This window comes from Labrus bergylta, chromosome 13 (genome assembly GCF_963930695.1).
Source record: "Labrus bergylta chromosome 13, fLabBer1.1, whole genome shotgun sequence".
NCBI classification, from domain to species: Eukaryota; Metazoa; Chordata; class Actinopteri; order Labriformes; family Labridae; genus Labrus; species Labrus bergylta.
In genome coordinates, this window is record NC_089207.1 from 829580 (window position 1) to 853595 (window position 24016).

General features: G+C 42.1%; 1 protein-coding gene across 1 annotated transcript; it reads right to left on the reverse strand.

Moving 5' to 3' along the window:
- Positions 1 to 78: 78 nt before the first annotated feature.
- On the reverse strand, positions 79 to 23977 carry LOC110002569 (F-box-like/WD repeat-containing protein TBL1X). The gene is made up of 15 exons (XM_065962182.1): positions 23669 to 23977; positions 9910 to 9991; positions 9188 to 9333; positions 8804 to 9023; positions 8380 to 8512; positions 7616 to 7757; positions 7467 to 7530; positions 6609 to 6706; positions 5994 to 6054; positions 4960 to 5081; positions 4811 to 4885; positions 4600 to 4727; positions 2704 to 2869; positions 2518 to 2619; positions 79 to 1944 (listed from the first exon to the last, which is right to left on the reverse strand). The coding sequence occupies exons 2-15, from the start codon at positions 9965 to 9967 to the stop codon at positions 1918 to 1920; spliced, it is 1542 nt and encodes a 513-aa protein (XP_065818254.1). The 5' UTR covers positions 9968 to 9991; positions 23669 to 23977; the 3' UTR covers positions 79 to 1917.
- Positions 23978 to 24016: the final 39 nt, after the last annotated feature.

Consider the following 24016-nt stretch of genomic DNA (forward strand, 5'->3'; position numbering starts at 1 on the left):
TTGACCTTTACCCCCCCCCCCCCAATTTCAGACGATGGTAAATGACTGGAAAAGAAGAAAAACACAGACTGCATGGTGTCTGATATCAAAATAGAGTGATTTATTTGAGACACTGAATGACTCCAAAGTTTTGTCTTGGAAACAAGTGACCAAACCCTGAACAAGAGAGAGTAGCTGTCACAGCACTTCTTCCATACTGAGCCCCTCAGCATGCCAAAAAACGGCCAACAACCCCCCCCCCCCCCCCCCCCCCAGCCCCCCCCCAGCCCAATTCTCAGTCTGACACAGACAATAATGGCTCTCGAATGAAGAAGTCAGAAAAAACAATTAATCACCCATCAACATCCAAATGTGACATTAAAAAAAGAGGGGAGGGGGGGAGAGACAAAAATAAAACATTGGCCCTTCACTTTCAGCTAAATCTGAACATGTACTAAATCCACTGTTTCAAAAGTGCACTTCATGTTGTCTCTGCAGAAGTCGACTGAAAAGGAAAGGAGACCAAAAAAAAAAAAAAGGCAAATGAAAGCCGTGGAGAGTTCATTTCAAATCTTCACCACGAGATCCCAGTAAGCAGAGGAAGCTCAGCCAATAACACGACACAGGAATTTTGAATTTGTGACCAGATCTGATCAGCTGGCACCGCACGAGGGGGCTTAAGACCAAACCTCGCCCTTTTTTTCTTTTTAAGATCTGGACTTTTGTTTGATCCAAATATTCAGGAGACTGTTCAGAGAGTCATAATCCACAGATGTTAAAGCTGGTTTTGTTTCACTTCTCTGTTAAGATGAAGCAGAAGGACTTTGCCCCTCCCACATTATTTAACCTGCTCACTTCTGAATGCTGATCATGATGAGGTGCAACATTTCTTCCATTTTTCAGGGATCAAATGTAAAAAAAAAAAGCAAAGTTACCCAACACATCAAAGCATCTTGTGACTCACAGGAAACAACAACAGAAAGCTTTTGTGTGATTGGCCGAGTTGAAATGACTGAATTAAAAGAAGCTGACGAGACATGCACTTGGTTTAAAAAGCGTTCTTGTCCATGTTATCAGTAAAGATTTGACAGCTCTAGTCATTAATGAGCCCCTACAGGATTACCAGAAAGTGTACTGTATATAAACATATACACAGTATATAAGTCTGTGTATCTAATTTACATTTCTTTACATTCTTAAAATTTACATCCAAAAAGAGGGGAGAAAATTCTCTTTGTAAACTCCTCACATCGTTTCTGTAATCTCAGGTGAGCTAGGCGGTTCAGTTTGGGAGCTCTGTGTCTTGGCAGGTTTTTCCTCGAGTTGACCTGATGTGAAACTACGTCTCAGCGGCACATTCAACTTTCACTTTCAAAAAGTCTGTCTGTGGAAAATAGATGCAAAAAAAAAAAAAAAAAACTAGAAGTACTGTTGAATCCACTGAGAAGAAGAAGCCGGTTAGCAGACAGTACTAGTGCTTCAGTGTTGATGTTACTCTTGAACATGAAATAACATTTTCTCAGAGGAATTTAAAAACCACAGCCTTTCTTTTAAATCTTCTTACCTTTCACCTGTCTCATTTGCACTTCTCTCTCTCTCTTCATATAAAACTCATCTTTGCGTTTCCACCCTTACAACCCGATAACAGCTGTACCGGGGCCCGGCGGGATCACAGCACGTCATCGTTAGAAACCTTCTGAAACATGGATGCACCCAGGGAGATGGATTCAGTCCAGTCTTGGGGATCTCTGAACTGATTTGAGGTGTTTCATAAAACACACATCAGCAGGTAGATGTTGTCTGCACCTCCTCAGAAGCTGCTGCAGGTTCACTCCACAGCTCTCTTTGTCTCTTTGAGCAGTGACAGTTTGTTTGCTGACGGCAGAAGAAGGCAATTTGCTGCACGTTCCAGGATACATCATCAAAGTCTCAAGGCGGCTATTTTCGGAGATCAAGAACACAAACCTGGAAGGAGGATTAGGTAACATTATTAATACATCTCAACAAACATGTAGTGTGCTGTTTTCAAAGAACATGTCATATGTGTTAGCTAATGTTATTCACAACATGCAACACAAATAAATAAATACATTTTAAAGGCTTCATATGTGATGTTTTGATCCAGCAGATGTCGCCCTTGAGCTCCAGCATGAAACCAAAACAACTGGCGCTGCATTGTTGTGTTAGCATGCTAATGCTAGCGATCTTTATTATGCTGGTATCTTCACACTGCATGTAAATTTACCTGAAATGAGCGTGATCTAGAAACACAGTTAAGCAGTGAGTACAGTATGTTATTCTTCTTTTCTCTAGTCCCTCAATTAAACAACTTTTATACACGAGGGGAGGAGTCAGCCGGCCGTCCTGGCGATGTAAACAAAGTGAAGATAGGACTCTGAAAACTCTGAAAACATCACAGACAGTGGGACTCGGGTGTTACACCCATTGTAGACAGTCATGACTCACAGAGTTATTTTCAGAGGAGATACTTGATTTCACATATAAAGCCTTTAAAAAGTTCTTCATGAAAATGCTTACCGAGCCGTCTGATGCGCTGGCACCGACTTTGTCTCCAGTGCTGTTCCAGCAAACCTCAAAAATCCCCCCGGTGCCCCTGTAGCTGTGCACCAAGGCTCCAGTCTGAAACAGTGAAACTTCTCAATGACTCTCTTTAACTTTTTTACAAAGAATCTTCTCTGCTTTCTGTTTGAATGGAAAGCTTACCGTGGTGTTCCAGATGTGGACACACTTGTCAAAGGAGCCGCTGGCCAGGTGGTTACCGTCCGGGCTGAAGGCCACGCTGTACACGGGTTCCTGGTGCTTAGTGAGCGTGTGAATGCAGACCCCCCGCTCGACATCCCAAAGCCGAACTGTCGAGTCGAAAGAGGCGCTGAGTGGAAAAAACAGAAAAGAGAGCAGCTTTAGCTTTTCTAAACCAGAATCAACTTTGTAAATGTAAAGTCTCTCATGCATGGATAACAAACAAAGTAAAGGGGGGGGGGGGGGGGGGGAATAACAAGTCACAAAATGACTGAATATGCTACTTTGTGAAATACCCGTGAGATATATTTATGATGCAGTGAATTAATAAAGAAAGGACTGAAACAGAAACGATAAGATAACACATCATCGTCATTCAGGAAACTGAACATCTCGTCCTGAGCAAATTTCACCTCTGATAAAGTTTTTAAAAAACATTATCGTAAACATCTTTGAAACAGCATTAAAAACTGCTTCCTTCAGCAGTTTGGCATTTACATAAGATTATGAAAGCCCTTCTGAGCGATGGCGATGCAGGCAGTTTTATCTTCAATGTGATTTACAGGCAGGTATGCTGCTCTGGTATGGCCCGTCATTTTCTGAGGTATTTCAAATGTACACATGCATGAACATAAAGGTCACAGTTTAAAGCTGAGGGCCACTAACAGTAACTGGTACTGGGATTAAGTCTGGATTAGGAACAAGTTTCCCCTCCCCTAACACTGGATTGCACCTGGTAACAGCACCATGAATCGTGCAGAACAGAGTACCCACAGTCTGCTCCATCACAGAACCCTATCCATAAAAGAATTAGCATTAATAATATGTTGGCGCTAACACCCCCACAGAGTTGTTCCGCTCCGTGCAGTTTGCTCTTGTTTTGAGTCTGAATGTGGAGAAACGTGTTTCAGAGTTTATTTTGATGCCAAATGTCTAAAAACTTTCGCTGTAACTTCCTGTGGTGATGAGTTCTCTGTTCTCTGGAGATGAGATAATCCCTAATTTACAAACAAAACTAAAAGGAGAACACACACACACACACACACACACACACACACACACACACACACACACACACACACACACACACACACACACACACACACACACACACACACACACACACACACACACACACACACACACACACAGCACGCACACACACACACACACACACACACAGCACACACACAGCACACACACAGCCTCAGACAGCACACACACACACACAGCCTCAGACAGCACACACACACACACACACACACACACACACACACACACACACACACACACACACACAGCACACACACAGCACACACACAGCACACACACAGCACACACACAGCCTCAGACAGCACACACACACACACAGCCTCAGACAGCACACACACACAGCCTCAGACAGCACACACACACACACAGCCTCAGACAGCACACACACACACACACACACACACACACACACACACACACACACACACACACACACGATCTATTTCTGATTTATTTTTAACACCATTCTTTTAACCACTTATAACAGTTATTTATGACGTGTTTATCATGCTGTTAATAGAGCCCCTTGTATGTGTGTGTTTCTGCTGTTGTTTTCGTGTCGAGCTGTATGCGCACTGATGCTCTGTTACACAAATGAAGTTCCTAACTAATAAATAAAGTTATTTCAATTTTGAATTGAAAGACGAATATGAGACAGGTGCATCTATGACGCTGATGATCTGCTCTCTTATCTTTTTCTCTCATGAGGTTAAGCGCCCTCAAAAGCAGCACAACCCCTTCCTGGATCTTGCCCAGAGTTGATCTGTGCACAGATTTGAATGTTGTTATGTGTGAGAGGTTTCCCACCTGGCCAGCATGATGTTGGAGTTGGGGTTGTTTGTGCCCGGGCCTGTGGGGCTCCATTTAATGGTGTAGATTTCTTTACTATGAGCCTGGAGATCGTGGACACAAGACTCCTGCTTCATACTCCAAATCTGTGTGTTCACAGAAAACAGTAAATGGATTAAAACATGTCGTCCTGATGGTCTGATGTCTGATGTGTGAGGAGCAGTGTTACCTTTAAGGTCATGTCGTCTGAGCAGGAGGCCAGCAGCATGCCCGATGGATCCCACTTAATGGCGTTAACTTCATTCTGTAAAACATAAACTGGTTAGCCTGACGGGCGAGGGATCAAGCCCGGGGGGTTACGATGAGAGGCGTATTTACCGTGTGTCCCTGGAAGGTCTTCAGAGGCCGGTCGCTGCCAAGCCGACACACGTGGATACACATGTCTGTGCTGCAGGAGGCGAAGGTCGTGTTGTTCTGCCAGTCCACATCCAGGGCTGGAGCTGTGCAGACATTAAATATGAAGATCATAAGGTTCATTAAGACAGGGGTTCTCAAACTGTTTAGACCATGGAACCCCCTCATTATCATAACGTTGACAAGCTTATATTAATACTAGAATAATGTTGACGCAGCCAGTTTCTGGTTATTTGTTGTTTTTGTTGTTTGTGAACAGCAGGGGGCAGTGCACATGGGTTGATTAGGACCCCTTTAAATGTTCCAGGTGTGTCACTGTTGGGTGATGCACCAGGAAGGGACACAGGTTTTTTTTACCACATGTCGATGAGACAGGTCAATGAATGCAGTTAGAAATGTTTAAATTAAATGAAGAAACAAGAGATCCTGACTGGACATTGAACTTATTGTGTGCGTAAGGCCTCACTGGAACGGTGCATCAGTGGCTGTTTGTTGAGTTCATGTGGTTTCTTTAGAATTGTAACTTAATTCGTTTTTTGGACAAATAGCCACAAATGTACGATGTAGTACTTTGCAACGATAGAATTAGACTATATTTATACTTTCCATGTAATTCATTTGATAAACTTTGAGAAAATGTTGCTCCGAGGTGTTTCTTTGTTTTGAGTTTTTTTTTTTTTTTATTGTTGTGCACGATGAAGTGACAAGACATGTCACGATCAAATCAGAACTGATTTAATGGCACAAAACTAAAGTGGGCGGGACTAAACAGCTGATTTTATTGGTGCAAGAGGTCCCAGTTTGTAGATATGCTTTTTCAATGACATAGCACACTTTTACAATTGTTTGTAATTTATTCCAAGGACCCCCAAGACCCCCAAGAATCAATGCATTAAGCCCACGAAGCAACCACAATGTAGCAGAACACATTCAGCACACCGTTCATTATCTCAGCTGAAAAGCCTTCTTTTGTTCTGGATACAGTCGCTCTGATTTACCTGAGTGGAAGGGAAACTGCTGCTTGGCCTCTCCTGTATGAGCGTCCCAAATGATTGTCGTCTGGAAAAAAAACATTAAATTATTACAAACCATGAGTGGTACACTTCTGAATGCAACAATTACAGTAAAATAAAACAGTTAATGCTACTTCAGAATCATTCTGAAGAACAGCGGGGGCTTCAAATAAAAACTCCAGCATCCTGCCAAATAACCAATAAAAAGAGACGACGCTAGAGTAGTGCCCTGAATACATGTCTCTGTAACATGAATTATTATTAAATCATATTTGGCTGTTGATACAGTCATGTGTTCAAAGAATCCTTCACAATAAAACATCGTCTTTTCTGTTCACTTCAGCAGAAAAACATTTTTGGTGTAAATGTAGATTATGTGAAGTTTCACTTTCTATCCAACAACATGTTACATATCTATCATAATTAAAGGTTCCTCTGTTGTCTGTCTTGAGTTTATGCTTTATATATTTATGTAGTTTGTGGTTACTAAATGATGTTTAAAAGGATTGATGCCCTAGTAGAGGGAAACAAGAGAAACAAAAGCTGAGGACATGGTTATTTAAAGACAGAAATCCATGTTCAGAGGCCTTAATGACATACCTTATCTACACCAGCACTGAGAATTGAGTTCCCCTTCTTGTTCCACTTGAGAGCAAATATGGGCCCTTTGTGCTGCCCCAAGGTGCTCGCCAGATTTCCTAATGAATAAAGCCATATCCAGTTCTGTTAGAAAAATGTCAAGGGAGCAGATTAAACTGATTTGAGCTGATCTGTCTTCTGTCCTGACTGCTGATGTACAACTGTTGTAACTGTTCAATCAAACATGCTGTGGTGTTTTGTTCCCGCTGAGGGTCGTCCATTATGCAGACGTGTGTTGCATTTAAAGTCTTTATATGTGATTTTATCAAGTTTATCCTCTGAAAATAACTCTGTGAGTCATGACTGTCTACAATGGGTGTAACACCCGAGTCCCACTGTCTGTGATGTTTTCAGAGTTTTCAGAGTCCTATCTTCACTTTGTTTACATCGCCAGGACGGCCGGCTGACTCCTCCCCTCGTGTATAAAAGTTGTTTAATTGAGGGACTAGAGAAAAGAAGAATAACATACTGTACTCACTGCTTAACTGTGTTTCTAGATCACGCTCATTTCAGGTAAATTTACATGCAGTGTGAAGATACCAGCATAATAAAGATCACTAGCATTAGCATGCTAACACAACAATGCAGCACAAGTTGTTTTGGTTTCATGCTGGTGCTCAAGGGCGACATCTGCTGGATCAAAACATCACATATAAAGCCTTTAAAGAGGAAATGTGAAAATCAATTATGAATGATTAAAAATAACAGATGAACTAACATCAGCATCTTAAACAGAAAATAATTAAAGCTTTTGTTTCAGATTTAGCATCAGTTCCATACAGGGAAACAACTACAGTGCTATAATGATGAAGGACATACCGTCCTTTGTCCATATCCTGGCAAATCCGTCATAAGAGCCTGTTGCTAGGAGAGTCCCGTCGCTCTGTTGGGTTTGAAATGACAGATCTGTTACTTCACCATCATAAGATTCTGTTTGTTAAAAGCAGAAGAATAAAGAGTGAACCTACGTTCCAGTCCAGTGAAGTGACGTCCTTGTTGCTGGGGACGTCCTGACCTCCTTCTCGGATACAGTGGCGCAGAACCAGCTGGGTGGAATTGGAATTATTATTCTCGTTCAGGTTCCAGATCCTGGCGGTGGAGTCCCCCGAGCTGAACAGAACACCAACACAACGGGACGGGACGGGACGGGGGGACAAAATATATTTTGGATTACAATGAGTCAGTGATGAATGTTATGTGTCGAACAAAAAAAAAGCCAAGTTTATTTCTGTCACACATTTCAACAACAAGGCGATTCAAAGTGCTTCACATATCAAAAAACATCATGACAGAAAAAAGAAAAGAAACATTCAAATCACTGAAATGATTAAATCTGAAAATATGTTCAAATAAAAATAATTCAAATGAAATTAATTGAAATTAAAAAAAGTAAAAATATAAAAAGAGTTAAAAGTTACAGAGCAGAGTTAAAGTTTAAAATCTTATTAAAGCTGTTTAATGAAAGGCTGTAAACAGGTGAGTCTTCAACCTGGATTTAAAAGAGCTGAGAGTTTCAGCAGACCTGCAGTTTTCTGGGAGTTTGTTCCAGATATAAGGAGCATAGAAACTGAACGCTGCTTCTCCATGTTTGGTTCTGACTCTGGGGACAGAGAGCAGACCTGTCCCAGACCACCTGAGCGGTCTGGTGAGGACTCTAGCAGCAGCGTTCTGGATCAGCTGCAGACACAAAAGCGTGCAGACAGTGAACCCAGCATGAGTAAAGATCTCTCACCCTGAGGCCAGCAGATCACTGACGGGGTTCCAGGCACAGATGAACACTTCAGACTCATGACCTCGGAGCACGGTGGCTTTACTCGCTGGTATCTCCACGTCTCCATCCATCTCCATCGGCTCACTGTGGTTATCTGAGAGCGGACACACACACACACACACACACACACATACACACACTTCTATAATAATCGAAGCATTAACACACACTTCCAAACACAGAATTGCCAGAAAGCTTGGATGTGGAATAAATCAATTACTGTCAACTGCAAGTGAATCATAATTGTTACTAAATTTAGAAGTATGCAGGAGCTAGCTATCTGTAGAGGATGTAGAAGTAGATATGAACCAAACTCTATCCATCTGAAGATACTGACCCGCTTGTTGTTTACATATAGATGACTGAACATCATGATGTAACTCACTCATGTTGTGGGTGCCGTTCTCCTCCCCGTTGAAGGTGGCTTCTCCATTTTTTGGTGCGTTGGTCTGGTGTCCGGAGGTCGAGGCCGACATGGCGCAGGCCGCCTGCTGCTGGGCTAACTTGTCTCTGAAGGCCTGCTGCCGCGTCTGCACCACGTCCGGCATCACCGCGTCGATGAGAGACAGCGACTCGATTGGCCGACCATCAAAGACTGTACCGTCCTGCAGAGGGCGGTAGTAGGTAACATGAGGCCATGTGACTTGAACAGTAATATCTGACATGTTTATAGTGATGTTTTTTGTTAATGATCATCGGGTGGGTCTTCCTCTGTATTGTTAGGATATAAAATCATCAGTAGTTGTTAAGGCCGTGTCCCTTCCCTCACCTCATTGATGCTGATTTCTGCCTCCACATACTGAAGCCCTTTCTGCAGGATGGAGATGAGGGCTGCAGGGGGCACTAGTGTTCCATTGATGTTACTCTGGCTGATGTGGCTCTCGATGCCAAAGGTGAATGCTGAGTGAGAGAAACCTGAAAACAAACAGCATTCACATTCATTAACAGGAGAGCGCCAAGCACAAGAAGTCCACAAACACAACAGCAAACATTTAGAGGAAAGTCTTCCTCCAATCCGAGCTCACAGTAATCAAATACAGAAACACTACTGCATAACAATTGTGACATTTGAGGGTAGAGTAAAGCTTGCCAAAGGCGGTGTTCAGCCCTCTTGGCAACTAGTACCATGCACTCATCCAGAAGGCTTCATGAACAGTCTCATGAATAAAAAAAGAGGAGCTTAGACTTTATTAATGGATCAAAAAAGTTCACACGATATTGACATAATGAGTCAGTGTATCCACTTTAGAAAGCATGAGTAGTCTTGTAGTCTGTGCAGAATAAGCTCATTAATATAACTTTATATACTGTGAGCAAGCAGTTTGACCATTCATAAAATAAAATAAAGGCGCATGTTAAGTAATAGTCTTGTTAAAAGGGATCGTGTAAGCATAATAAATCAATTCTTCTACTAAATGGACACTGAAACAAATACCCCCAATTAATGTATTAAAAACACATTAACACTGTAAGTGTGTTGACAACCCTAACCTGATTCTTGGAGATATCTGTAGACCAAGAAGTTGACTTCGTCACTGGTTATACTCATCGTAGCCTGATGCTGGGCTCACTCCTGAAAGAGAAAATCAATAATATTTAGTCGTGTTTCACAGCAAGTGTCATAATAATATGTTAAAGTCTTTATATGTGATGTTTTGATCCAGCAGATGTCGCCCTTGAGCACCAGCATGAAACCAAAACAACTGGCGCTGCATTGTTGTGTTAGCATGCTAATGCTAGCAATCTTTATTATGCTGGTATCTTCACACTGCATGTAAATTTACCTGAAATGAGCGTGATCTAGAAACACAGTTAAGCAGTGAGTACAGTATGTTATTCTTCTTTTCTCTAGTCCCTCAATTAAACAACTTTTATACACGAGGGGAGGAGTCAGCCGGCCGTCCTGGCGATGTAAACAAAGTGAAGATAGGACTCTGAAAACTCTGAAAACATCACAGACAGTGGGACTCGGGTGTTACACCCATTGTAGACAGTCATGACTCAGAGTTATTTTCAGAGGATAAACTTGATTTATATTTAAGTGTGAAAAATCACATTTAAAGACTTTAATCATATCCAATAAACACAGATTTAAAGTCTGCTGGTATCCTTGTTGAGTGATGCTGATATGTTAGAACATCTCGCTCTGTTAGTCAACGCTCAGATTCATCTTTCCTCATTGCATGATTTCCTCCTTTGACATCATCAATGGCCGGCTCATCCATGTTTAGCACTGAATGTAACTATCTCCAGCCTCTCCTCCCCGTCTTAATGAGAGTGTCTATATCTATTTGGCTTCCACAGAGATCCCAATGGTGCTTCCCATTAGTGACCCCGGCCAGCCATATTGATGGAGAGCAGCCTGATAAAGCAGTAAAGATATTAAGAGCCTGTCTAGTGAATTACAGAAGAGAGCGAGAAGCGACTTCTTCCCAGCCTGACCTTCCCTTCTTTCTGTACTTACTCTCAACAAACAGAGCTGTTTACCAGAGCTCATGGTAACATCTCCATTTAGAAAACTGAGAGGAGAGGAAACAAAAGAGGCAATTATGTTTTTTTAAATTCCATCTTGTATTTGTCCTCAGGCTGATGAACGATGCAATAATACTGTGGTGTTCATCATTTCACAATGGCTCACAAATAGTTTGTACAAGGGCAAGGTAAGCAGAGCTGAGGACCACTGCTTACACACACACACACACACACACACACACACACACACACACAGTAAACAAAAGGAAATATACAGTACGTATAAAAGCAGGCATGAGATGGGGCTATAAGAAGGTTAGGTTTTTAAAGCACACTACAACCTGAGAATGAGTCATGATAAACTATATGACTCTTTCCCACTCCTCCATAAAGGGACCAAACATTTAGCTGAGAACACAAAGAGAAATGAAGGGGGTGGTGTCAGACCATGAAGACTGCACAGCCGTCCAACTCTCTCATTCCAAACGCTGTCCAGGCCCACTCAAGTTCCCCTTCGGTAGCATAGCAACAAGAAAGATGAAGCAAAATAGACAGAGAATAGTGTAGACCCAATTACCAGAGGGCATGCAGCCAGAGGGGCTTCAACATGTTACTCAACATGAATTATTCACTCGTTCACCTTGGAATATTCTTTATGTTTCGGGCACAAACAGACACGTCGTTGAGGTTTCTTTTAAAAACAGTTAGGTCTACATTAGCTGTTTGTAGACTCACTGTCACCTCTTTTCTTTTCATAAAAAAAATTGCAAAGCGTTTTATTCTTTTAAATGATGTATTGTTAATATCCATGTTTACAACCTTGCAGACTTCTTCCTCTGTTATTATCATAATGACAAATAGCTGTGTGCAGTCAACCATGTGCTCGTGACAAGTATGAGACAAAACAGAAACAGGAAGTTACTTAGTTACAAACAGCTGGATAACAATATTAAATATCACAAGTCACTGTTCAGTTACAGCTGAAGTAAAGAAACACAACATCCGCACGAACTGCAATGTCAATTAACAGATTCTTTGAGATATCAAAAATGAATAATGGTGGGGCAGAGGTTAGTGCGCGCGCCAAGCGGGCGGCCCAGGTTCAAATCCAGCCTGTGGCTTCTTTCCCGCATGTCATTCCCCTCTCTCTGATTTCAGACTCTATCCTCTGTCCTCTCTCAATTAAAGGCACAAAAGCCCAAAAATAAATCTAAAAAAAAAGAAAAATGAATCATGGTTTTAAGACAAACTGATCTGTTTCCACTGAAAAACAACTCTGAACGTGTCTAATTCATCCACTGCGCCCTGATTGGACCACTGTGATGTCTCTTCAGCATACACTAGTAGAAAGGGGAAGCAGCAACATAAAAGCCAAGCGGCTGCTGCTCCTCAGACGGCTGCAGCTTCATACCAAACAACTAGAAACGTAATTAACAGGCCGCCTGGAGGGGCTCAGGTCCCATCGGGGCAGGACAGCAGCAATAATCCCTCAATCAGATGAGCCCATAATGCCACCATCCATTACACAACTCCCAGAGCAACCGAGCCTCTTTTAACTGAACAATGTGCTTTACAGAAAACCAGACAAAATGCTAACCTCTGCAGTGACTTGAAGGTTTTATCCACTGAAGCTCTAAGAGGAGTCTGAGGATATGATCCCTCAGGCATCACTGAGGGGGGGAACGAATGAAGATGCTACTACAAAGACACACAGCTTAGACAGACAAGATGTACTTTGTCGTGGCAGAACATTGCTTCCGTGTTGTTTCTTCATGCAGAACATTTTTAAGTTCTGGAATCATCACAAACAACACGAGCAAACCACAGACATTTCAGCAAGTCAAGACGCCCGGATGGCAAAGAGTGGGCTTTGCAGTTAAACTCAAAATAAAACCCAGAAGAACATGGAAATACTGCAGACAACCCTACAGCTAGAAAAAAAAAAAAACAGCTGTGTAGGTTGCTATGGCAACGTGAGTCATGGCACCCAGTGTAAAATGGTTACAAGTCATGTTTGCTTCCAAGTTACTAGTGTAGAAATATCAAAGACTGTATATTGGTTTATTGGCAGTGGAGTGTACAACAAACTAAAGGCTAAACTTCCAGAAAACTGACAGAGGACGGCTGCTGCTGTTGATGTTCTACCACTGCCTGTGCACCTCAACACAACTGACACATCTAACTGAGGGGTAGGGTGAGTACATCTGCATCAACAATGTTGCTGATATCTTACAAATGGTGTTTGAGTTAGCTGTCTGTCCAACTTGTTCATGGTGTGCCCTCTTTCTTCTTAACATCCATTATCTTGAAAGATATCCACGTGTAATAAAGCTTTCCTGCTGGTGTTTGCAGTCTGAAGAGATATCACAGAAGTATGCACATTCATTGAATCTGTTCCAATGTACCACATAACAACTGAGAGCATTTTCATTTTTTAAATATTTGATGGGAGGCCATGATATACATTGAACAGGTGGTTGCACAATCCAGGACTGGCTTGACAGCGTGTTGAGACGGCAAACATGACTTTGATCTAGCTAACTGTTTATAGTGAGAAGATCGTGTCTGAGGCACCAAGCTCAAATCATTACTTTTCAATTTATTGATCCAATTATCTGTGGATGAAAGAGGATCTTAAGAAGGAAGAGGGCACACCATAAACAAGTTGGACAGACAGCTAACTCAAACTCCTTTTGTAAGATATCAGCAACATTGTTTATGCAGCTCTTTAAATAAGATATGACGGGCAAACATCCGTCCATCACTGCCATAAAATAAAAAGGATTCAGACACTAAACATTTGGAGACAAAAATAATGGAGCAATGAGAACTACACAACCAGCGGCCTCCTGCACATGCAGGTTTTGAAAAGAATGATGTGGAAAACCAGCACACCAGGGAACCCATTTTCTCCTGAACAGTCACCTCCTGACAGATGTGCAAACAAGACCTGGAAACAGCAGCCATTTTCTCTTGAACTGCTCTGCTGAATATAAACCCGCCTTTGAAGCTTCTGGTTGGGCTGCAGTCTGGCAGGGGGGAGGGGAGTGAGATACAGAGGGAGAGAGAGAGTGGGGGAGGGGAGTGAGAGAGGGGTGGGGTTGGGGGAAGGGGAGCAGACCGCTTGATAAATAATGATTCCCACACAGGTAATCACAACAACCGATTGTGGATTATTCTGTGCCTCTCTAAATGAGTCACTTAGGGCGCACTCACACACAAACATGTCCCGTACCATGCTTCAGCACGATTGCCCCCCCCTCCTCCTCCTCCTCCTCCTCCTCCTCCCCTCCCCTCCTCCCCTCCCCTCATTCCCTTGCAGCTTGCACTCACACTGCTCCAAGACTAACAAGGTCTGACCATGGTTACCTCTTGTACATATGTTGAGAATACAACACGGCTTTACACAATTAGGAAGCGTCATTAGTTTACAAGAGAGGTGGACTTTGAAAAAAAAAAAAAAAAAGATGCACTGTCGGTCCGCATCCGAACATCAGAGAACAACACAGAGAACCTGACGGGTACTTTACTGACTCTGTGACTTATTTTTAGTCATTTTATTCAGACACAATTCTACAATTCACTGAGCAGACTCTTTTCTCCAAAGCGACGTACATCAGAGAGTAAGAACAACACAAGCAAGGATCTAGAAAAAAGGGAACAATGTGAGTAAGAGCAAACGATCAGCTTTGAGTCTGATTGGACACACAGGTGCTGACAGGAAGTGACCAGAGGCAAAGCACAACATTGAGGGCAGTTCTTGAGAGCTCTAATCAGTATAGAAACCATCTTATAAGTCGTCATTATCAAACAAAAACCATCGTCATTACCATCATCATCATCAATAATATGGAGACCATCATCATTAAGTTAGTAGGTATTCATGAAAGAGCTGGGTCTTTAGCTTTTTCTTAAAGGTGCAGAGGGACTCTGTAGACCACATGGGGATACACCCAGAACACTCCAGGATTTCCCCTGAATGAAGGCCATCAACGTTGCGTACTCATTGCTTGTGCTCGTGTAGAACTGTACCGTGCTGAAGCACACCTCTTGGAAGCTCGCCATGGCCTTTAGGGGTGAAGCGTGCTTGGGCACGGTAGGTATTGGCTCGTGTGAGGGCCTTCGTGACAGTCAATGCATGTCGGCGAGCAATGGGGGATGGGAGCCTTAAGGCCTCCAGAGGAAACACTTCTCCTACGCTTCCTTTTGGTGGCAACACTTTGAATGTTCAGCAGAGAGGAGCATGTGTCAACAGAGACACAGGTCAGCAGGTTCCCATTAAAACCAAACACTGGACCCACCTACACACCTGAAGAGGATAATATAAGGAGGCGTATGTTGGGTGTAAATAATCCACTGACACTGTAAATATGCCCAAACACTAAATTCTCTTCTCATGAAAAATAACAAATCATTGACAGGAAAGATTCTTCTGTAGCAACATGAGAGTGTTACAAGTTTGTTTTCTCCTTCAGTGAAGAACATCATGTAGGTTTCATCACTGGGGGATGAATGAGGGATGGTGACAGACAACAAGTATCACTGAAAGGATTCATCATGATGGTGTCTCATCAGGAGCAACAGGAGCAAAGACCCTCCCTCATACTGAACCCATTAGTCTCACATAAAAATGACAACTCCCACTTGTCTGCTGGTGCCGTTTAGCATTCTCTTTACATAACAAATAGTGTGATCAGTCTCCCGTTGCTCATAAAGGAGGACCACGACTGACTTCCTTTCGACAATGCATTAAACACAAAGAAAAAACAAAACAATGCCAACATATATTTATATGACTAGTGTAAATATGTGGATATTGTGGACATTGTCAAAGCTTTCCACAGAAGACCAGAGAGAAAGAGAGGATCAAAAGTCATGAATTCTTTTATACAAAATGACCAAAAATAAAGATTATGGTCAAAATTAAATGACTGCTTCCTCACTACAGAACTTTGAACCATGTGAAGCTCCTGCTGTATCTTAACACGTCATGCATTTGTACCCATGAACACCACACAACACTATTTAAAGTTCACAGACTGAATACACGGACCGCCGTTGCAGAATCAGTATTATGAAAGTACAAAGACAGGCAGAGCTTTGTTACAGTGCTGTTGTGCGGCCACAGTGAGCATCGCACTCCCACTAAACTATTCAAACTCTCGACCAAAATCAAAATAGATCTAAATTCATTTTATTTTTCATGTTCTTCCTTTTTTAAACCTGGCTCATGCACTTTGCGATCATGTCTTTCCCAAACCGCCAACAGTTTGGTCCGATTTGTGAGTAACCAGCAGCAGCTCTGTTAGCCTCGAGCTGCTAGGCTAAAGATGATGGAGCTACAGAAAGGTGGTGACTGTAGTGATTTTTTTCATCTCCACCCAAAAGATGTTCGTTTATGAACGTGAAGTCTTCAGCTTCAGCCAAAAGAGACTCAAATGAAATCCGCTGAGGAGGTTATTAAAAATATTTAGTACAGGGGCGCTGGTGGTTCAGCGGTTAGTGCGCACACCCCATGTACGGAGGCTATGGTCCTCCAAGCGGGTGGCCCAGGTTCAAATCCAGCATGTGGCTCCTTTCCCGCATGTCATTCCCTGCTCTCTGTCTCTGATTTCTAACTCTATCCACTGTCCTATCTCTCCATTAAAAGGCACAAAAAGCCCAAAAATCAATCTTTAAAAATATATATTTCTCCAAAACCACCAAATATCACACAATATTCGACCTGTACCTCCAAGTGGCCAAGACCTTTTAAACATCCAAAAGGAGTTATTGAATGTCTGTGCTGATGTGCATCGCAGGGTTGGACAAAGTGAGATCACTGACCACTCATAACATCTTCTTCAGGCAGCAGAAGAGCCTGCAGAGCATCAAGTCCACACTTTGATTTTCTGCATTAATGTAGGATCACATGTGCATGTAGGCACACAGGGAACCAGTGGCTTTAGGGCATGCATGTATTGCTGTGTGGGGGTGGGTAGCAAGTAAATAGATGTGTGGAGGAGATTGTGGGACACAGTGAGCTCCTTTGATGCTCAGTGCTGTGCATATTCAAGCTCCATCTTTACCAACGCTCTTCTGAAGAAAAACACAGGAAAACTAGCCCAATCCATCTCATCTTATCTGTAGGCATTTAATAACAATACTGCATTCTTTCATTCATACTACCACTGGCATTGATACCAAATGTGTACAAGACAGTTTGTTCCACGAGTAAGTGTTACATCTGAAATCTACATATCCTTTTCTGGGCCTTCACATATCTAAGATAAAATCATCATGACGACCACTGAGAGGAACTGAAAAGGATGCATTCACAGTATTTATTATCAAGCTTTAATAAGCAGAGTTTCCCACGGAGGAATAAAGCCAATCCTTTGTATTCTGTAGATCTTGTGGTAAATATATAACTCAAATGGTAAAAGTGACCTGAGTGTCCTTCAGGGTGGAATGGTCACCACAGAGGCCACAGCCGGGTGACTCCTTTTACAGCAAGATGAAGATTGCACAAATAAGCTGTAAACACATGAACACACACGCACACACACACAGCAGTGTGGGTAATACAAGAGTTGCTATGGTGACCAGAAGATCCTGCTTCTCTGTCAACAGCTGCTCATGCCACCCTAAATACCCCCCCCCCCCCCCCCCCCCGAGCTTCCCTTCCATCTGACATCAGGGTCAAACAAACACGGCAGACAAGTGAGCTAAAACACTGATCTTCAGTCTAAGCTGTCCCTTGACTGTTTATTTACACAGCGAGCAGACCCCCCCCCCCCCCCATTTAAAATGTCCTGATGAAGAAGAACTACATGACTTCTAGAAAAGATGCATCAACTCCTTTTGTTATCATCTGGACCAATCAGCTTTGAGCATGAATCCTTTCTGATCAGTAGCTGTTTGAATGAATCATCTTGTCTGCTGTGCATGTTCCCCGACAGGCAGACGCAGCGATGTGACAGAAACAAGTGTCAGACTTCAAAGAGTGAGAAACAAACCACTCAGCTGCACACGTCACAACTTTCACTACAGACGGTCCTTTTGGTTTCTGTAGCAGTGTGGTTGAAGCTGCGATTCACAGGTTTCCCGAAACGACAGACTCCCCCCTTTCTGACCGAGACTACGTACACAGAGAGCGTTTAACAAGAGAACTCCTAAAAACAGTCTTTTAGAGAGATGAGTTAAGCAGCTTCCAATGGAGCTTCAAGGTGGTTTTTTTTTGTTTCGTTTTTTTAAACATGTGCTTACAAATTCTTATGTCAGTAAAGGTACTGTTTGTAGATGTGCTTTGTCAAACAGGTTGGGTAATGAGCAATAGCTGTGGACTTGATATTACCCCTGCAGTGTTACAGATTTCCTATCAGCCAATGGTTTATATAATCCTATGACCCTTATCACCTTATCACAATCTACACAGAAGAAATGTCCAACTGTTGCTTTCTTTGTATGAACTTGAAAGTTGTAAAAATTCACACGCATGGTAAAATAGCTTTGCACAAAAATGTACAAGATTGATCGATCCTGTGGAGATGTTAAGTGAAATGAGGAATGTCCACCTCCTCTTCACAATGTCAGCTGACTGACAGTTGGAGAGCTTTAATAGCATGTGTGGTCATAAAACTCCCACCCATGAAAACCAGTACAGATGATGAGCGTCATACAAAAAGTACACAAGTTCAATGAAAAGTTAAATGAAACTTGAACTTCAAATCTATACCCAAAAAGAGTCTTTGGTCAGGATTTGGAGATGTATAACGGTCTAAGAAAGGGGACTCTCCTTCTGATTGGATATGGTTGCTGATTTACATTTTTTAGAATAAAACAAATAGACCTTTTCCATGTGGACTCTGCACCAGTGTCACAGTTCAGAAGGTACTAAGAAGGCTTCTTACTTCAACTAATAAAACTAACAGCTGAATATAAACTCACCCCAAATTAATATTCCTGTCAGTGACCCAGTAACTTTTCCTCATGAAGTCCGGTTGAGCCGATGTGAGAACGGAGCAGGAAATGTTCAGATCATTTTTTACCATGAGCAGGAATTGTGAAAGAATATATCACACATTACTTTTGTGTGTCGACCAATCCCAGTGCAGCTTGCGGCTCACCTGTGAGGCTTAGCTACCTGTACTGTTGGAAGTGTTTGAAAATGCTGTAAACTAAGCAGCCTAACCTTAAACTGTGGGATGACATCGTTACTAAATCCCTAAAGAGCATGATATTTTTCTGTCTTTCACATTCTTTTAATAATTTTCATGTTAATAAAGTTTGCTGATTTAAAGGCCTGAGAGTTAGAAAGGTTTCATGTGTAAGGAGCTTCAGGTGTGTCAGAAGAAGAGCAGAAAACAGAGGGCAAGAAAGATTTGTCTGCAAAAATCATCCGACACTTATCTGCAGGGTTGTGTGAAGCCCGGGGCAAGTTTCATTATCCTTTAATCAGAATCAGAATCAGAATCAGAATCAGAATCAGAATCAGAATCAGGATCAGGATCAGAATCAGAATCAGGATCAGAATCTGGGTTTATTGCCAAGTACATTTACACATAAAGGAATCTGACTTGGTGTATTGGTGCTAAACAATTAACAAGGAAATAAAGCAGAACTAACAACAACTTAAATAATACAGAATAAGAAGATATTACAAATATAAAATAGAATTTAAAAATGTAAAATATAAAAAATTAAAAATGTACAAAAGGTGACATGTAGGAGCTGTGCAGTGGACTATGAGAAAAACTCTTAGTGTGTGTAATGACTCAGAGTGCATGTAAGGAAGCTACATTTTTAAAGTCTAGTGGGCGTTAATGTAACGCATACAGAAAAGTTCAAGAATGTAACCTTCCTCAAACTATCAAAAAAGTAGAGTACTGCTAACAGCTAGCTAGACGAGCTTTGTAGTCTTTGGTTAAATATCTCAGGTAACGTCTAAGATGTTCATAACATCCACAGCCTCCTTTACAGTAAAACTGTTCCCATGTGTTTTATCAGTCTGACACAAACTGATGTCATATGAACATCCTGATCATGTAACATCACTACAGATGGACCTGATGTTCACATCACAGCGGTGCTAATGGCTGACTCAGAAGAGGGGGAATGAATGGACTGCATGTATGTGCTTGCACAACTTCCTGAACAGTCACCCACTAGCAGAGAGAGAGAGTATTGCTAACAGCAGCCTTCTCTCTCTAATCAGCTGATTGGATGATTAGTAACATCACATTAAGACATTGGATAATCTGTTTGAACTTAAAGAGTGATACCAGGAACAACATGTTGGTGTGGTCGTCTGAACATCGCCTCACACAGAAACATGCCACAGAGTGAACATGGAACACTTTCCCATTAACGTTTGAAAAAAGGGAAGGTGAATCATGACGGCTGCAGACACAATAGAAATAGAAACTGATAAGCTGCCAGACAGTGAAATGGCTGAACGTTTAACACACCCTGAAGAGGCATGTGGCTGCCTGCCACTTGTTTTAATTTAAAGACACACACAAGGACAGCCTCACAACGATAAACAAAGCAGCCGCCTCACATCCCAAAATCATTTTAAAAAGATAACTATGGCTTTGATACTGCAGAGCGACCGTTGGTCTGCATGTTGGATGGGAAGCCTCTGCACTGTAGTTCTTCTTTAGTGGGAGAGAATGGCTCACCTCCCCCTCTGGCCTATCATAAATAAATACTGCTACAGAAATATTTGGACAGCCTGATACAGAGCTTTGCTGCATCACAAGCCTGATATGGACTTTTTCAGGGACTTCCTCTCCCTACTTATGAGCAGAGGATACATCTCTGTCTCAGCAGAATGGACCTCAGATTGGCTGTTATCTCTTGGGCAACCATTTCTGAGAAGGCATGATAAGATAAAGATAAACTTTATTGATCCCCCATGGGGACAGTTTTTGTCATGATGCAGCACTGAAACCAAACACAGTACGTCTCAAGTCAAATTCTAGTTACTAAACAAGAAGCAAACAGATAATCACCTGTAGGCCTCCAACATTACTCGTTAATTCCTTCTATAAACTCAATACAAAGACTTCTAAAACACCAAATAACAACATTTAAGATAGGAAATTCTATGAAGCGAAATAATACTGTGTAAAATTATTTTTTTTTCCAGACCTAGTTATGAGGTACCAACAAACTAACACTAACATATTTAGGGATCATTTAATGGAATACATAAAGAGGCCTAAAACCTGCAATTAAGACCATAAAACTTCTATTGTTCTTTAAATGGGTGACACTAAACCTGTTATTTTTTTTAACGACTGCGATTAGGGGGTTGGCTGCAAGTCGTTGACTCCCCGTGACAAATCTGTCAAACAGTGGAAGGGAGATCTGCAGCTGACAGCTTTACAACAATGTTGAAAAGCTTTTTTTGTTAGGCGTCTCCGCGTGTTGTTGCATCACATCAAACAAAACTCAAAAAAGTAAGACATCTTCGTACACCAAATGTATGGTCGTATTTAAATTCTGAAGAAGTGAAAATAATGTGAGTGAAACCGTACACTCTGTTATCTTATTTGATCAAAAACCACCATCTGTTGTGCAATCTTAACCCCAAGAGCACAATCTTCAAAGGGTAACAACCGACAGCCAAACTACACCCAGGTAAAGAGCTACAGGTAGCTCCAGTCCTTGACAGAGACCCTGATCTAAAGCATGTGGCCTCAGGTTACACCCCCACTAACATTCTAATACTTTGTCATGTTCACTAACATGCCTGAAAAGCACATTACACTTGTCATGCACATGCTGGTTCTGGTTCTGTTTAACCAAAACAGTGCAGCTCAAAGTAGACCTGGTATCTCCACTACACACCGTTTTTTGCACAAGGAGGCAGCAGAATCATTAAAGTCTTAATCTGTGATTTTTCACACTTAAATATAATATAAATCAAGTTTATCCTCTGAAAATAACTCTGTGAGTCATGACTGTCTACAATGGGTGTAACACCCGAGTCCCACTGTCTGTGATGTTTTCAGAGTTTTCAGAGTCCTATCTTCACTTTGTTTACATCGCCCGGACGGCCGGCTGACTCCTCCCCTCGTGTATAAAAGTTGTTTAATTGAGGGACTAGAGAAAAGAAGAATAACATACTGTACTCACTGCTTAACTGTGTTTCTAGATCACGCTCATTTCAGGTAAATTTACATGCAGTGTGAAGATACCAGCAGAATAAAGATCACTAGCATTAGCATGCTAACACAACAATGCAGCGCCAGTTGTTTTGGTTTCATGCTGGTGCTCAAGGGCGACATCTGCTGGACCAAAACATCACATAAAACCTTTAACAAATACAGAATTGACTGCATTTAAAAACAGCTACCATAGACAACAAGTTCAAAAGTCGTTCAGATTGAACTGATGCTAGTGATTATCTGTGAGCGTTTGTTTTCTTACAGAAAAGGTGAAGTTGGATTGGTGTGGCCAATCCCGCAAGAGCCCGTCAAGACCAATAAGAACTGTGCCGATGTGGGCGTCTGCGTCGTTTCCGAATCTCGCCATGTCTGCCTGTAGACGCCATGTCTTCATTTTTGGGGTTCCATAAATATCAGAGTGACGCAGGCGTAACAGCCGGGTCTCAGAAGCAAACCATATATTTTGGTGGAATCTCTATAAACGAGGCTCTCTCTGGTGATTATGTAAAATGAAGTAAATGTGGACAAAGCATCTGCCTCACAGTAACGTTACAGAGATTTTTAAAAATGGCGACAAGTAAGTGTCATCAATTATGTGGCAATCCAAAGAATCAAAAGAAAGTTGGGAGTGTCTGAACTTTATCTTCAATGGTGTTCAACTGCTTTGTAAAGACGCCTTCGTCATATCTCAGAGGATTAACTACATTAAGTGCTCAGAAATAAAACACAAAAGTACAACAGCTACCACGTCAACAACAAAAAACGAGGGCATCACTTTGGCAATAATTATTTGGGCCATTGAATCGTCTTAAGACTACATTCAGACTGCAGCGTATTCACAGAACGGTCCATCGCATGTGTTTCTTTAAAAAGAACATTTATACTTTGATGTTCACAAACAAGTCCAGACATCTTAAAGTATCTGTAAGATGTTCCTCGCTGAAGTAAAGACTTAGACGACTTGCTGGGAAATAAGTTGAATTTTAAGGTCACACATTTCTTTATGTCTTTGTAAAAGTCTTCTGTTGACATGTGAAATCACTTCATGAGCACAGTTTCCTACATGTGAGTTTACTGTAGCTTACATTAGGACAGCCACAAAGCCAGGAGGCAGTTTAAACACAGTAACATGAACACCCCCCCCCCCTCCACCATACTCAAGTACTTCTTAAGTCTGCATCATATATTCATTTATACTCCAGCATGAACAAAAGACTGAAAATGAACTGCTGCAACTCCATGAGCTGGAGGATTGTGTTAGAAAAGGCAGAAAGGATATCCTCCTAATTCAACCTTTAACCTCTCAAACTTGGTGTCTTTCTGTGAAGTAGTCCACAGATCTCACTCAAACACCTCAGGAAAGTAGAGGTTGGATTTACAAAAAATAAAAAAAACAGCACCGAAAAGAGAGAAAGTGAAGACACGAGAGGATTTGAACACACGTGTAGTGTGTGTGTGTGTGTGTGTGTGTGTGTGTGTGTGTGTGTGTGTGTGAGTGGAGCTACGGGAGCCGGTAAACCTCACAATCAACGCGATAATCACCAATTTCTCAAAGTCATTATCCCTCTTCACACACAAACACAACAAGTGTGTTAAAGTGTAAACCACGCCACTGGACTTACCTTTAACTGTGAGAGTGAACTCGTGGTGTCCGCCGCCACCCAACTTCACACAGCCGAACACTTCCCTCCCATCCTGCTCCTCGTCATACTTCACGTTCCGACCAGCGGCGGCACCGTGTGACTCACCGGAGGGTCACCCGGTTGTTGCTTACCAAGCGGATTCACAACTGGCGGTAAAAGTTGGAATAAGCTCCGAGTTGTGTGCGTGTGTGTGTGCGTGTGTGCGTGTGTGTGTGTGTGTGTGTGTGTGTGTGTGTGTGAGGAGGCTGCAGGCTAAGTGTGTGTGTGTGGAGTTTCACCGTTCACTGACAACAGGAACATAAAGAGACAGCAGCAGCAGAGGGAGAG